General features: G+C 39.7%; 1 protein-coding gene across 2 annotated transcripts; it reads left to right on the forward strand.

Moving 5' to 3' along the window:
• The first annotated feature begins 75 nt into the window (after window positions 1-75).
• On the forward strand, window positions 76-9,657 carry LOC309883253 (PABIR family member 2-like). Of its 2 annotated transcripts, none has more exons than XM_082771175.1 (10): window positions 76-583; window positions 803-881; window positions 2,209-2,265; window positions 2,639-2,682; window positions 2,761-2,815; window positions 3,041-3,142; window positions 4,395-4,483; window positions 5,030-5,091; window positions 7,706-7,802; window positions 8,895-9,657. In XM_082771175.1, the coding sequence occupies exons 1-10, from the start codon at window positions 468-470 to the stop codon at window positions 9,043-9,045; spliced, it is 852 nt and encodes a 283-aa protein (XP_082627301.1). In that variant the 5' UTR covers window positions 76-467; the 3' UTR covers window positions 9,046-9,657. The 2 variants fall into 2 exon arrangements, with proteins under 2 accessions (XP_082627301.1, XP_082627300.1); XM_082771174.1 differs by having other exon boundaries at window positions 80-583; window positions 5,027-5,091.
• Window positions 9,658-16,252: the final 6,595 nt, after the last annotated feature.

Raw genomic sequence — 16,252 nt, forward strand, 5'->3', positions numbered from 1 at the left:
CGGGCCGCGCCTCCGCCTTGCCTCCCGCGCATGCGCGCTGGGTGGCGGCGCCGGGGCTGGCGGCGGCGGGGGGCGTCGGGCCTGAGGCGCTCGCTCCGCTCCCGTCCCGGTCCCGTCCCGCGGCCTCCGCGCCCGTCCCGTCCCGTCCCGTCCCGTCCCGCCCCGTGCGCAGGCGGCGGCCCCGGGAGGCGCGGGGCCGGGAAGGGGCCTGTAGGGGCTGCTGTAGGGGCATGGGGCGCTGCTGGGGCCGCCCCCCTCGGCGGGCCCGGCGCGCCCCCGGCCCCTGCCCGCGGCGCCGCCCGCGGGGCCTGTAGGGGCGGCCGCAGCGCCCCGCGCCCTGGGGAGCGGCGGCGGCGGCGGCGCGGGATGAGGAGGAGCCGCGGCGGCCGGCGGCAGTGAATGGGCGTCGCGGCGGAGCGGGACGAGCCGCAGGCGCAGGCGGGGCCGGGGCCGGGGCCGGGGCCGCGATGGCTCAGGAGAAAATGGAGCTGGACCTGGAGCTGCCGCCGGGGAGCGCCGCGGCCCCGAGCGACGGGGGCGGCCTGAGGAGATCCAACAGCGCCCCCCTCATCCACGGGCTCAGGTGAGCGCGGCCCGGCCCGGCCCGCAGAGCCCTCGGCAGGGCCGGGCCCGGAGCCCTCGGCTGGGGCCTTCGGTAAAGCTGTGGAAGTCAAATGGGTGCTTTCCATGCGCTGGAGATGGAAGTATGTGCAGTGGCACCGTGTGGTTCTAAGGAAAGTGTGGTTCTAAGCATACCTCAGCAGGCTGCTCACAAAGCCTTTTCGTTTTTTTCTCCCTGCAGTGACAACTCGCAGGTTTTTCAGCCTTATGTGTTGCGAACTCGCAGGAACAGTACAACAGTTATGAGCCGTCACAGTATGGTAAGGAATCTCAAGCATGTTTTGTTTACACCTAGCAAGAAGTAATTGGGCTGGAGAAATGAAGTTAAACTTGATTTGTGCTTGCGCTGAGCGTCAGAGCGAGATTCCAGACTGCAGAATATGCATTTTTCACCTGCAGCTGCTGCCTACAATAAAACAATGCTTATGCATTAGCTGCGTATCCCCAAGAACGGAACAATATCGGGAGCCAGGATTGATTTCTGGTATTAAGTACTATCTTAATGTTAATTTGGACCTGAACACAGATAGGAAGAGAAAACTGCTATCACGATTGAAAGTCTTGAATGGTTCTTTTAATTTGTTGTAAAAACGGAAGAGAGGGATTTGCAATGCTCCATTGACCTGTTTTTTTCATGGGGCTTTTTTTTTTTTTTTTTTTTTTTTTCAAAGGCTGAACACTAGACATCAGAGAATCATATGAAGAAGAGTTTTATATCCTGGGTGATATTCTGCCTCTTGTTATATAAATCTGTTAGCATACAGTAGTGAACTTACTTGATTTTTCAAAGATGTTACGTTTCATTTTTCTCTCTGTCTTTATTGTCAGCTTATGCTGAGCCATGTGCTCTTTTCTGCTATTTTTTTTTTTCTTTCTCATCCAAGGGTAGTGAAGATTAAATTGTTTTTCTCAAAACCTGTGGAATGTGAAGTCCTAAAATATGTGTTACTTCTGTGTTTTTTATCTTGTTCAGAAAAAATGCAGTGGAGTTTTAGTTCAAAGTCTTTTGTTATGAGGTATGTTTAAAGACAGACTGCAAAACTTTGGAACTCAAATAGTAGGTGTCATGTAGGCAGACACGTGGGCATCCTGAGTGAGAACTGTTGGCTGTATGTGGCACTAGCCAAAGGTTCAGAGGGATTAGATGTATAAGATACTTTGCAATTGCAAAAGTAAAGGTTTACAGAATGCTCTTCAAGATGGAGCTGAAATGCTCTATAAAAGTAAGCTGGTTGAGTAAGTTAGTACAGGGGTCTGTCGTCTTATTCTAGACATTAGGGAATTAGATAATATTCTCAGTTTCATTTATAATCCCTCTCTTGCTTAAATGGCACATACAGCTGTTTGTGCACTTGAGATACTAAGAGCATGCAACTCTGAGATCAGCACTGCTTGCAGAGTGACAGAATGAATTTGTAAGTAGTAAAACTAGTCTTTTGAAGGTCAGTGTTTTCATTTTGCAACATTATTTGAGTCATCCACATGAAGTTGTACAGCTCATTTTTAATTCAACAAAAATGTAGGTGTATGGGTGGATGCAGGCTGTTGGTTTGCGATTTAATCGTGGTGGCTGTCACTTTTTTTCAGTTGCTGTCATCATCTCCCATTCGTATTCCTAGTAGTCGACTTCATCAGATCAGAAGGGTAAGTGAGGTTTTTAACTATATATTTAGTAACAGAATGAAAAGCATTTATATAATACTGAAATACATAATGTGAGTTTCTTTCCTATTGAATTTTTCAAGTATTAGAGTAAACAGAGCTAAAAAAGATTTAATTTCAACACGGAAGTGTGGTTGCAAGGCTTATTGTTGTCATGTTTCAACTACCTTGCATTTTTGGAGTGCTGTTTCCTTAAGAGAAATGCTGAGGTAGGCTTATAGCAGTTTTTCTTTCTGGAGAGCTTCTATTGTCCATATTTCAATTCTAAAAGCAAATTACTGAATCATGAGTAGTAGTATAAGTACCTGTGATGAACAGATGTTACATAAAAACTTAAAATGTTTATCTCCTGCAGGAAGAAGGAGTGGATTTAATGAACAGAGAAACAGCACACGAAAGGTGAGTGTTATGGAAACAAGATGATAAAATAGTCAGTTATCCTCTTTGTAGCTACTGATGGGATTTTTTGTATTCTAGGGAAGTGCAAACAGCAATGCAGATAAGCCAATCATGGGAGGAAAGCTTGAGCCTGGTAATCTCTTTATAGATGTTTCATATTTAATTCCACTTCTACGCTCAACTGATGAATTTAAGGGAAAGAGAGGAGTAACTGTGGAAATAATCTCAGATAAACTGAAGTTCATCTGTTTTAGCTCTTTTGCGTACTTGGCCTAACAACTTTCCATGGAAGGTTGTAGCTTGGATTCTAAGGTAATGTCTTGTGCAACTGTGAAGTTTGAAACTTTTGTATTTACAGAGTGACAATGACTTGGACAAGTCTGAGAAATCTTCCTCCCCAAAGAGAATAGACTTCATTCCAGTTTCGCCGGCACCTTCACCTACAAGAGGAATAGGAAAGGTAGGATAAGTGAAACACCAAACAGAAAACAAATCTTTACAGTTCACCTTCACTGAAAATTCTAAAATGTGAAACTTCACAGATTTAAGAACCAGCAATGACAAAACCCAACCCAAATCCACATATTACTGTTTTCTAATAATCAGATGCTTATCTTAGAGCCTGTAGAGTTTAAGCCGTGTGCTAATTCTTTCACACTGCATGTTTTCACTTGCTTCTATTTGCGTAATGTTTGGGTGGTTAGGATTCTGGTTCCAGGGAAGTTAGAAGAGGTCACTGTAGTAATCGTATACAGACATGATCTTCAACCGCATAATTGGGGCGTGCTGGGGAAGAAGCACCAAAATCTGAATGTATTGTATGTGGAGAGGAAGAGATTAGGCAAACAGCAGAAGCTGCAGATCTGTGTGGTGAGGAGGAGTAATACATGTCCGTCAGTTATGGAAAGGAAGGCATAAACTCACTGAAGGACTCAGCTCAAATTTGGGCATGCTTAATTTGCACTGAAGACTGATAGCGAATGCTGGAAAAGGAAAAAGGTGAATCTTGGGTAAACTACTTTTTTTTTCAGTAAGGATGGGAAAACTGAAATGTTAGCACAGAAAAAATGGTAACTGTGTTTAAAGGTGGGCTGCCTGACCTTGTTCTCAGCCTTTTTTTGTGGTTCTGCTTTTGTACTGCTAATGTTTTATTGCAGTGCTGTTCCTAGTATAACACTAGTGCTGAAAGCTCATGCTGTACCTTTGGAATAGGAACTGTATAGTAGTAGTGAGCTTGAGAGAAATATTTGTGTGCTTAGCTTTGGGTATTCACAGGCTAAGATCAAATGAGCTACAGTATCACAGAGCTAAATAGTCTGTTCTGCTCTGGCAGATTGTATTAAATTTTCAGGTACCTTGAGTAAACTCAGCTGGTTTGCATAACAAATGTGTTGGAAAAAAGTAAGTCCTGAGTACTGTACTGCTATTTCTAACTGTACTGGGAAGAACAGAAACAACAGTTTTATTTAGAAAACAGTCTATTTAAATTTTGGATTTCATATGGTTTTGAATTTCAGATTAATCTGAGCAGTATTGCATTAGCCAGTGTATTTTTTGCAAGTTGAGTTTTAATTCCTCCAAGATTCTGTTTAATCATTTCTGCCTTATTCTGTTACTAAGTTTTCTTTAAGTGGGGGTATTTTGATTGGGGGAGTGACACTTCAGTATTTGAAAGGGAATTCTGAATCATGTTTTTGTAATTTATTCTGCAGCAGTGTTTTTCACCATCATTGCAAATGTTTGTGAGCAGTAATGGATTACCTCCAAGTCCTATTCCCAGTCCAACAAGGCGATTCTCCAAGTAAGTAACTTCTGAAAGCAACAGGTATACATTGGCTTAAATTCCAAGGCTAGCATAAAGATGGTTAAAGCTGATGCCAAAGCATTAAAAGAGGCTTCATTTTTAGAATAGCTGAAGCATTGCCATGTAAAAATGCTTTGCAGGTTTATTTTTTACCAATGGTAGCTTTACATGAGTGTTCTTACAAGAATCTGTGTCGACTTTCAACTAGACTTTGTATCTTGTGAGGAAATTCCTTGGTCCTTCCAGTGAACTTGATTAATTTGTCGCTGTATCAATTTCATACAAATATTATACTGAAGATAAAAATGGCTTGAAGTGAGCATGTACTAAGAGAAGGAGAAGACCCTAGAAAACTTAACAAATTTTCTGTGGCAGATAATTTGCTCTAATAGGCAGCACTTCTTTGCGTATTCAGATTCCCTAAGCATTCCAGTTGTACAGGAATAGCTTTAACAAACATTTGATATATGGTTGTGTTGATTTGATGCTAAGTATGGTGGTGTTCAAACTTGGAACTTTTACTATCAATATTTTCTCTAGCAGGAGGAGTCAAAGTCCAATCAACTGTATCAGGCCTAGTGTTCTTGGCCCCATTAAAAGAAAAGGTACGTGTATTTACATTGTCAGATGCTTTAGTATGGATGTAGGTTTGCAGCAGAAAGATACATTTTTTGTTGTTTTCCTGTATATATAATGTGCTTGTATCCATGGTGAACTGGAATTTACCAATTGTAATTTACAAATACAATGTAAAGTAGCTAGTCTAAAATACAAGAATGAAAAACATTAGAACAGCTACTGCTTGAAAGAGGCAAACTTTATTCCACGTCAAATTAAATGTTTGTGAATATTTGTGAGCCCTGGCATTCCTAAGAGTTACCACTGTGCGGTGCACACCCTTCAGATCATCCAAGGAATGTTGCTTATCATGCAGTATCTTCTAAACTTAGTACTGAATGTTTGTTTTTACTCTGAAAGTTCAGAAGGTGAGAGAGAGATGAGTGCAGGGCAGATCAGTGTTATTTTACAGAATCACGGGATGGTTGAGGTGGGAAGGGACCGCTGGAGAAGGTATAGTCTAACCCCTGTGCTGAAGCAGGATCCCCTAGAGCACATTACCCAGGGTTGTGTCCAGATGGCTTTTGTATGGTCTCCAGGGCAGGAGACTCCACACCTTCCCTGGACATCCTGTTCCAGTGCTGTCACCCTCACAGTAAAAATGTGAAGCCTTCTCCAGGCTGAACAGACCTGGCTCCCTCAGTCTTTCCTTATAGATGCTTCAGTTCCGTATAACTTTAGTAGCCCTTAGCTGGACTTGCATCAGGAGCTCCACGTCTCTCTTGTACTGAGGAACCTAGAACTGGACAGAGCACTCCAGAGGCCTCACCTTTTGCTGAGTAGAGGGGGAGAAACACCTCTCTTGACCTGCTGGCAGTGCTCTTCCCAATGCCCTCCAGGATACTCTTGGCCACAAGGGCCCATTGCTGACTCGTGGTCAGCCTGCTGGCTGCCAGGACTCCCAGATCCCTCTCTGCAAAGCTGCTTTCCACCCCCAGCTTGTACTGGTGCTTTGGGGCTGGGGGAGAGAGTATTCTTCCCAGGTGCAGAATGCTGCATTTACTTGCCTTTGTTGAATTTCAAGAGCGTTTCCTCCTGAATGAGGAGAACTGCATTCTTTATTGAAAGTAGTCTGCGTTAAGGATATTCAAACTACATCCTAGAACAATTATGAATTTCTGTGAATTTTAGAATCATTAAAAAATGTACAAAAATGTATGAAGCTCAGTGATGAACAGGGAATAGATATTCATGCTGTGATGTTTTACTTAAAATAGCTTGTGTACAATTGTAAAATGTATTAAAAACAGAACAAAAAGGGCAGGCTTTCCTCACCCTGTCTGTGTGCTCTGGTGGAGCATCTTCTACAAAGTGGAGATACAAGTTTTTACTGGACATATCAAGAAATAGTTCAAAATGTTACCTAATTTTAAAATATCTAATCCATATAAATGAACCTAATTTATTTTCCTAAATGCTTCATGCATTTGAGAACATTTCACTGCAATAGGGAATTAATACTAATTGCACTGTGCAGTGCAGCTTTGTGAAGTTTCAAGTGTTGCAAGTGTTACTTTAATTGTTGTTTTGCATTTTTTTCACTTACGTGTAAGGCCAAGTATTGAATATCTTTTTTTTTTTTTTCCCATTTTGCTTGATGGAAGTTGTCATTCTTTCCCTTAAAAAAAAAAAAAAAGAGGGGGTGGGGGGTTGTGTGCTAAAGGAAATAAATATGGGGTGTTATCAGTCTTGCATAAAATGAATGGTAGTAGGATTCTGTTGCCTATCATAAATATATACTGTTTAACTGAAATGCTTAGCTTCTGTCAGATTTTCAAACTGACACTGCAGCTGCTGGTAGGTAAAAAGACAAAGTTATTTCCGTTTCCTATGTTTTTGCTGCCAAGCTGAAAATTGAAGTATATTGTAGCTGAGAGGGTTTTCTTTTAAGCTTGTTATCTGCAAGTTCTTGGTATTTCAAAATGTCTATTATACAGAAGCTATTAATGAGCTAGCTCATTCTCAGGGCGGATTATACTAAACAGACCTTATGAATTCTCCCCATCATGTTTAATCTTTTTAATGTCAGTAGATGATTACAGGTACAAAGTCTGATCCATGATGAGTAATTGGAAATGCATACACATGCTCATTTTTTTCTATTCAGCTTTTATGTAAAAGTGTACATACGTTTAAGTATTTGTTGTACTCAGGAGAGTGAAACCGTGTACCAAGCTGGCATTTCTATTTCTGTAATCACTAATAACTTTAATCTTGAGATTTTGGGATATGTCTGTTGCCTTATCTCAACTGCTCACTTAAAATTAAGCCACAGTAATTAGTTTGCTTTAGATTATTTTGTTTGATTGTAGTCTGAACTTAGCTTAGCAAGTGCCTGTTTTTGTGTCTTTGAGATCTTTCACTGTAGCCTGTCAGATACTGCCAGAGCATTAGTTAAAGAATGGACTAGATGATTAAACAACAGCTAGCATAAAATTAATGTCTTATCTGAGTGCTTGGTTGACTGAATTAGCAGACTTACCATGTCATAAATGCCAGCTTGCTCTATTATGGGACAAACTTCTCTCTTACAATAGACAAATATTAAATGGACATTCCAGAGACTCGAATAAGTTTGATTATTTGCACTATTTTCTTCAGGTGAAATGGAAACTGAAAGTCAGCCAAAGAGACTTTTTCAAGGAACAACCAACATGCTTTCTCCAGATGTTACACATCTGACAGATCTCAGTTCATGGTAAAATATTGCGTGCCCTAAATTGCCAAACCAGGGAATGTGCATCCATACAAATCTTTCCATTCTTCAGAAAAAAATATTTTGCTTATAGCTTGCATATACGTATTACTGGGAATTCTGTGATAGTGTAGTATGATAATGTTCCTGTCCATTTGATCAGTTCTTCCTGAGCAGACACTAGCCTAGACTTTGTGTATCAGAACTGTCATTCAGAATATAGTCATTACAAATCATGATTAGTTCATTAGCAAAGTTCCTTCATCTGAAGATGCTTCATCATTTCAGTATTTTGTAGGCAGTGACTGTGTAGTATCTGTGGCACTTACCTGAATACCTAAATAATGTGTATGTGAATGGTTGCTGCAGTCACATAGTTCATATTGACAAGTTCAAGATTTTTAGTGTTAAGTTTGTCTCTTTTCTGATTTATGTCTCCTTTACGATTATGATCATAAAAAGCTGAATATATAGTCAGAAGTCAGATACTAAGTATTCTAAAATATCAACTCCGTATTACTGTAATTTCAATATACCTATGGAATTGGGACCTAGAAATATTTCGTTCATTTTACTTCCAGCTAAATTACAAAAGCATCTTTTTTACAAGCTGTCTGGAATCATGTATCAAGACTTCAGAATCCAAACAGAGTAATTCCTTACTTAAGAAGGAAAAACGCATTTCATAATCTTGCTTTGAGTAGTGTAACATTTTAAAAACATAATAGCTAATTAACGACGTCTATGCTGCATTGCTGATTAGATTCTTATTCTTTCTTTCCTGTAACCTTTTTAAGATTTTGCTTGTTAGTTGTGATCTCCTTTCTATAACTGATTAAAATCAGAGTAGTAATTTATTCTGCATGTTAAAAAAAAAAAAAAAAAAATTCTGCTCCTCATTCCCTTAAGGAGCATGAATATACAAATAACATGCTACAGAAAACAAGGAGTCTTCAGGGCTGCCAGTCTTGAAGTAAAGACTGAGTGGTAGTATATGTCTCCTACATCTTTCCTACGAAGGAGAAAAAGTACATTAGCTTTGTAGACAAATTCATGATGCCTGTGTTACTAAATAACCATTTTCTTTTTCCTCAGCCTGTCTTCAGACATACTTGATGGGAGTAGCAGCAGTGTTGGCTCTTCATCTGATTCACTGACTAAAGGCAGCATAACCACAGAGTCTCCAGTAACGTGTTCAAATTCATGCTCTTCATTCATTTTGATGGATGATCTCTCACCTAAGTGACTTAATGAGTTCCGAGTCAGTGTTTGGCTGTGCTGTTCCCTTACTGTACACTCGTACAGAGAAATGAACTCTGATCCTTGAACCGTTAACATGAGGATTGTTACACGGAAAATTAGTGTAACTGTAATCCTTGGCAACTTTCCAGTGATTTTGATTTATCCATTTAATGGACATTGTAGACCATATTAATGTCTGGTTTTGCGGATTTATTTTTTAAACAAGATGTCTGCTCAGATTATACTAACTTCTTGCTTTCAAGAACTTGCATACACTTTTTGATTCCAAGATAGGTATCTACCTATTAGTGTTGCAATTTTTAGGAAAATACTTCTATTATTATCGTGGTCACTATGTCTAGGGAAATAATTTGGTTCGCAAGGATTTGAAAATACTAATTTATTGTCTGGCACTTCAACCATTAAGTAAAACTATTCCTGCTTTTTTTTTTTTTTTTTTTTTTTTTTCTTTAGTCACTAGCCTCAAATCCTTTTTGCAGAAGGGAGAAAACAAATTTTTCTTAGTGCTGCTAGTCGCTTTTGTTACAGGAGACCACAATGGGTCTGGAAATCTCACTCTATTACATTAAAAAAAAAAACAAAAAACAAAAAACAACTAACGACTGCCACTTTTGCCATTGGTGAAGAAATAATATTCTACGAATGAACGTGATTGAAATAGCTGCATAGTTTTCTCCCCAGACCCTTCGTCCTACGGACTATATGAAAATACGGTCAATAATCAGCAACATTTGGCCAAGGAAAATTAATCCATGCCTCGATCTAAGACATACAGTGCAGATAACTAAGTTATTTAAACTACTGTGTAGGAGAACATGTATGGCACCATCAATGTCTCCTGTGGCATTGAGGTCACAGGTATTTTTGTGCCTTAGGGGACATTGTTACAGAATTATGGAATGTAAACCGGGGTGGGGGGGAGGGAAGTCCTTTGTGTACAGCTTGTTTATAGAGTGCTTACCAGATTCTGTCGTCAATGCTGCTTTCCTTAGCGTTCCTTTCCAAGGTGTGTGCTCCGTTGCAAGGTGCTGTGGGCAGTCCAACCGTGCTGTGAGATGGCAGCCTACATAGTGACTTCTGAAGCTGCTATATACAGCGTTTATGCCTTCGTAATAAGCAGGGCAAATGACAGAGCGAACATTCGATTTGTAAGGAGAGACCTTAAAATTTAGATTGAATACAAGCTCTGCAAATTTGTTTGGCTAAGGAGTTATATTTGGACTATGACTAGTCTTGATACAGTACTTTGGTCAGTCTGAGGAAAGACAATAGAGATTTAACTTTTAAAAGACTTTAACGGGGCAAAATAAATCCGTTTGTAATCTACTGTGTTATGCTATTTATTATTTATAACTATGTAAAAAGTCTGTGGTGATGAATTATAGTATTTTTTTATGATTGAATAAGTTTTTTATGTTCGGTAATTGCTGGCTGGTTTGTATTTAATACGCAACATTGTCTGCCAGAATCATAAGCTTCCATTTTTGAATGTTTGTAACATAATTGCTTTTGTTATCTGAAAGTACAACTTCTGATCTTTTTGAAAGAAAATAGCACTGAATTTAAAGTAAGAGTATGTGCTTTAAGAGTGAGCACAATCTCTGGCAATATTGTCTGGCTAAAAAGGGGAGGGGGAGAACCATAGTTTTTTCTGTTCTGAAGAAGCCATTGAGTTTCCAGAAGACATGTACATACCAGATTATTTTCTAAAGTGTTTTCATTAAATTGTAAGAAGTACCATAATGGGCCAACAGTGGCACTATCATTTGTATTATCATCTTCACCTGTGGAGCATTAGTTCCCCACCTCAAATAAATGTGCATATTGTAAAATATTGTCCATTGGTGCCATTTTTAAACGAGCTCTACAGTATTGAATGTTAATTTTATTTGTATATGCACAGTGCTATTTCTTGAACTTTTGATGTCTTAAATTGCTTAATTATTTTTTTATTCATGCTTGTATCTTCTCTGCCTTTTTGATGCTGAAAGAAGGCTGCTTTTACATTTGCAAAAATATTGATAAACAGTCTGTGATAAAATTCAATCTGTTATCTGTGCCCCGGTTTCATTATACTGTCCTTTTACTGGTTCTGTGATCTACAAATCTGAACAAGGGGTGGTGGAAGGGGCAAACCTATTGCATGCTTTCTTAAAACTGAGAAGAACATAGCTATCGCTTATTTTTGGCTGACTTACCTGTACAATTGATGTATCCCAGATTTGTTTGTTAGTGGAGAGTCTTATATAAGTGCTGCCCTTTGTAAACATTAGAATGTAAGCTTCATAAAGCAAACGCACAAATAATGGCTCTTGTTACAGCATTGTTTTAGTGTTCTGGCTATTCTCCACTCTTCAGAAAGCATTGCTCTTTTATAAAATATATGCATATATATAATACACACATGCTTTTTCTGTTGTTTCAGGATTAAATGTCTTCTTTTTGTAATCGTAATAGGTCCCTTCTAGGACCGTATTTAACACAACTGTAATACCACTTGCTCATTTTAAAACTAAACAGATGAAGTCTTCTAATACTCTAATAGTTGATATTTGCACCTAACTGCATGTGAGTTTTTGCTGCTTACAGAATTGATCTTTATTGCAGTGTAAAGGCTAGTACAGCACAATCTGACTAAAACTGAAAAGTTGCATTTCTGGATTTATTAACTGTCTTGTCTGTAACTAATTAGATATCACTTTGGGGAAGAACACCAGCTGGTGCTGGTAGTCAGCTTTAACAGATAACCACTGACACAGCACTGTTTGTTTTTTTTTTGTTGTTTTTTTTTTACTTCATCAGACTTACTTGTGCTGAATTGCCATAATGAGTTAAACAGGAATATGAGAATTCCTGTCTTTCTTCACCTTCTTTTTTTTTTTCTTTTTTGAAATAAATCATTAATGTGTATGTACTGCTGAGAATCACCAGTGATGATTCCTTCTAATGTTGTAACTATTGGAAAGAAAGTTAGGATACTAGCAGATATCTGTGTCATTCAAGCAGCATTTTAGATGGCATATTTTTGATATGTTAACTAGCACAGCATTATGATGTTGGTGTTTGTACAGTTCATTACAACTAGACTAGCACTGCCTTTATACCTGAAGTATACTGACTCCTCTTTTACCAGGCTTAAAATGGTGAAAGGATTTTACAAGTTGTTTAGAGAGGTTAAAAAAGAAAGAAAAAAAAGTCAACTGTGGAACTGTGTTTTGATAATATCAAGTGTTCTGAATCAGGAAATGGATTGCAGTATGCATGTTTCATTCTAATTCATTGAATTTCATATTGGGCCCAAAAGCCTGTGTTTAAGGGGCTGTTTTTCTGACTGTATGTGATTAAATACTTTCTCCTACAATTAAATTAATTAAACTGTCAGTGGGTGAGGATGTAAATCTGAGTCCTGCAGACTTTATTGGAAAAGTCATCTTGAAATGCACAAGGAAAGCTATACTATATAAAATTGGTAAAGTGGAATTTTTTTAAATTTCATAAAAATACTCATTTTAATGACTGGAAATGCTGAAGGCATTTTAAATATAAGACTACAACTCTAGGCAGAACCATGTTGGGGACTGTATGCAGAGGTTAACTTGAACAGGCTTAGGCAGATTCAGGACTCTGTGTGTACTGGAATAGATAACTCTTGGGAAATTATTTTTTGCAAATATCCACATTCTTATCTGCAGATCTGAATAATATACTGTGTGACAACAAAGATGAAAACTTCTTTTTCATGGAGGAATTTCATCTGCATAAAATATTCCTGGTAGTTTCATAACAACAACAACAACAAAGCTTTGCGTTAATATTTGTTCAAATATTTCATGAAGTCATTGGACAGTTTCATTTGCTTTTTTGGACTAAAGGCCAAGAAATATTTTCGGAGCTATACAGACTGCCTCTTGTATTCCAAAGTTATTATATAAATGGCAACAGTCCTTATTAAGAGTGAAGGGATTTGCCTACTATTCAATATTTCAGTCTTGAGATTTAATAAATATTTCTTAGCAAATTTGGTGATGATTGTGAAATGGATTATTTAAAGTACCAGATGATCCAGTGAGCTGCCGAAGGCTGTACCGACTCCTTTGACCAAAAATTAGAATCTTAGCCACAAACTTAGACCTGCTTTATCCAACTAATTTTCAAATAAAAAACAAGTATTGCAAGCAGCTGAGACTTCTATGAGGGTACAGGCTATTCAAACTTAAAGGAAAAGGCTCCTTGTCAAATCTAGGACTTTTTTGTTCAATCCATTCCCAAAAGAAAGCTATGCCTGCCCATCAAAATTCGGTTAGCCCTTCTCCTACTTTTATGGCCATCTTTGGAGAGGACGTGGGATTGGTGATCAAGCTTCTTTAAGGACTGGTTATCTAATTCATGACTAAGACCTTTGTCATCAAGATTAAACCAAAAGTAGATGTTATTTTAGGGCAGGCCTGCTTTCTGAGGAAGTAAATAGGCTGCAGAGCTGGTTGAAGCATGAGAGCCGGTACTTATTTCCTGCTACAAATGAAGAGTCTTCATGTAAGCAGGTTATAATGACCGGGGCTGCTGGCTGGGCACTACCATTCCCATAAATACAAAGGCACACAACTTCCACTTTTAACTTGTACATGTGCCTCAAGGCTATCCTTTTATTAGCGTGCTGGGCACTTAGCGGAAGTCTCTTGTTTCAGTCCAAACCATTTTGCATTAAAGCTGCTTTTTATTACTTGCTTTTAGATCTGAAAGCCTTTTGATAAGGGGCCTATTGGGCCTCGGTTTTGAGTCTTGACTGTGACAAGTGTGCCAGGGCCAGTGTTTCCTTTTCAAACATGGAGCAATTTGTTTTGTTCTTACATTGTCAAGTCTGGAAATGCAGAGTAGGTAGGCAGGCTCTTGCTATTAACGAGGAATGCGTGTTAGCTTTAGCGATCATGAAAGACTGGTGTTTTAAAAGAAATAAAAGCTAAAAACACAGAACAAAGAAATACCTATTTTTAGTAAACCAATTTGGCTGGTTTGATAGCAGTCTCTCTCTCTCTCTCTTTAAACGTAGGAAGTAGTGTTTTGAACATATCCTTAGTAACACAGCAACAACATCCAGCATGCTTTCACCCCCAAATGCTTCTCTGTCCTGTGAAGAGGAACTGAGTGCTGAAAGACCACAAGTTTTGTTCATTTACAACAGACGGAGGGCATGGCCTGCCTCAGGTCTCTGAATAGCGCTGTGGTAACAATCCCCTATGATTCAGCAGGCCCATTGCTGACACCAGGCTGTCTAGCGTTCCTGTCTGAACCATCCAAAAAAAGCATCATTTTCAGCTATAATGATGAGTCTGACATCCTTAGTCTCTCTTATTTTATTTCTGAGGAGCATCAGATTTTACCTCTTATACAAACACAATTATCATTTGCTGTTAATTGCCATACGTTGACTTTCTCACCAAATAGCTGTGGTAAAATTCCTGGTGGACTTTGTGGGTGCTTGTTTGTCCCTCATTTTGGGGTATAACAGAGTTTGGGATTTTTGATTATTTTTCAGATAATGAAATGTGTGTCTTCTGGAAGAATTATCCATTGTGTTTTAATTTTGCAAGGCATTTGGTTATAGTTTATGCAGAAGTCTGTATAAAAGTAACTCATATTTAACAACATGAGTCAAATGAATCTTGGAGACAATGACACGCATTTGTTTTGTCAGAAGTTGACTGGATTAACCCTTGCATCACCTAATCAAATCTCCTGCATTCTGCGGCAGTCTCCACCACTTGGGAACTTTCCCCAAAATAAAATGAGTTGGCAGAAGTGCCAGGCTATTATTTGTATTGGGGTAGTTTATAATGCAGATTACGAAAATCCTATTGTGCTAGAACAAAAAGACTTTCCTTGCCCCAAATAATTTGCAATTTAAATTTGTCATGAGAACTGTAATAGTTTATCAATGCAGTGCACGATCAACAATTCTTCCAGTGTGGAAAAGCTGGAATCTGCACAGGTAAGAAACGGGTGGTATCGCAAACTGTGGGCAGAAGTATGATTAAGAATGCAACCAAAGTTAACTAGTCCAGAATCCAAATTGAAATTTTGTAAAAGGCCTCTCGCAAAGCAAACTCTGCTCTCTGAACACCTAAAATTTAGGGAAAAATTCAGCTAATGCCATGAATTTAACAGCTCAGTCTCAACCCTACCTAAGGGCTGAAATTTCTCTACTGTGATCAGAACTTTCCAGAATTTGGAAGACAAATCACTGTGACAGGGAGAAGTAAAATAAAATGTCTCTGTGCCTATGATGCATGAGTACTGGTTTGAAAAATGATAGAGAACAAAGTACAGTGAGTTGGGACAAATGTGCTTTAAATAAGTCGAGGATGTGCTACGTATAGTACGTGTAACATCTTGTTCGTGTGCAAGAACAGACTGTGAAAGAAACAGCTTTGTTTGTGTGGGAGAAGCAACATCAAAGAGCTTGAAAGAACTAGTACTGTAATGGGAAACAGTTGCCTTTTGAGGACTCTTACTGCTGCTGGTCACTTTTTTTCCTGTTAAAACCTGGCAACATGAGCAAGGAGCAGCCTGGGTAGGTTGGGCCAGGTGGGCACCAAGAGGGGTACAGAGGGAGCTCTGGGTTTGTGTGCTGCCACAGCTCCCCATCACCCCGCTTCACGCTGAGTTTGCACCAGCCTTGAAGGTTGCAGTTGTGTTTGTTGGCTGGCTGAAGCAAAGCTGGATGTTCAACTTGTCTAGGAGCAGTTACCAAATGGGACTGCCAGCTTCCAACAGGAGAGGGTACGTCCTAGGTGTTAGTGGGGGGGGGGGGGGGAGATGAGAGGGAGGCCGAGGGTGTTCCTACATCTCAATGGGACAGAGATGCCCAAAGAGCAGACTGAAAAGCAGGGGGGACCTGGCAGGACCAGGCAGTGCAGAGAGAGCAGCCCAGTGGAGCAGAAAGAAGAATGCCACCCAGCAGGAAGAAGAGAGCAGGGCAGGAGCTGGTACACCTGCGTGGCATGGGGGAAGCGATGGCTCTGCTGTGGGCTGTCCTGGCTACGCTCCTGGCCAGCAGAAGGCTCGTGCTGAAGGGCTGTGTTACACCTGTATGCAGACAGCAAGCCAGCCACACATCTTGCAACTTGTGCACATCAGGGCTTATTTTTTGGAGAGTATCTGAAGTTTTTCATCCTTGCTTTGCATTCACAACA

Source organism: Aythya marila, assembly GCF_965140915.1.
Source record: "Aythya marila genome assembly, chromosome: 13".
Classification (NCBI taxonomy): Eukaryota; Metazoa; Chordata; class Aves; order Anseriformes; family Anatidae; genus Aythya; species Aythya marila.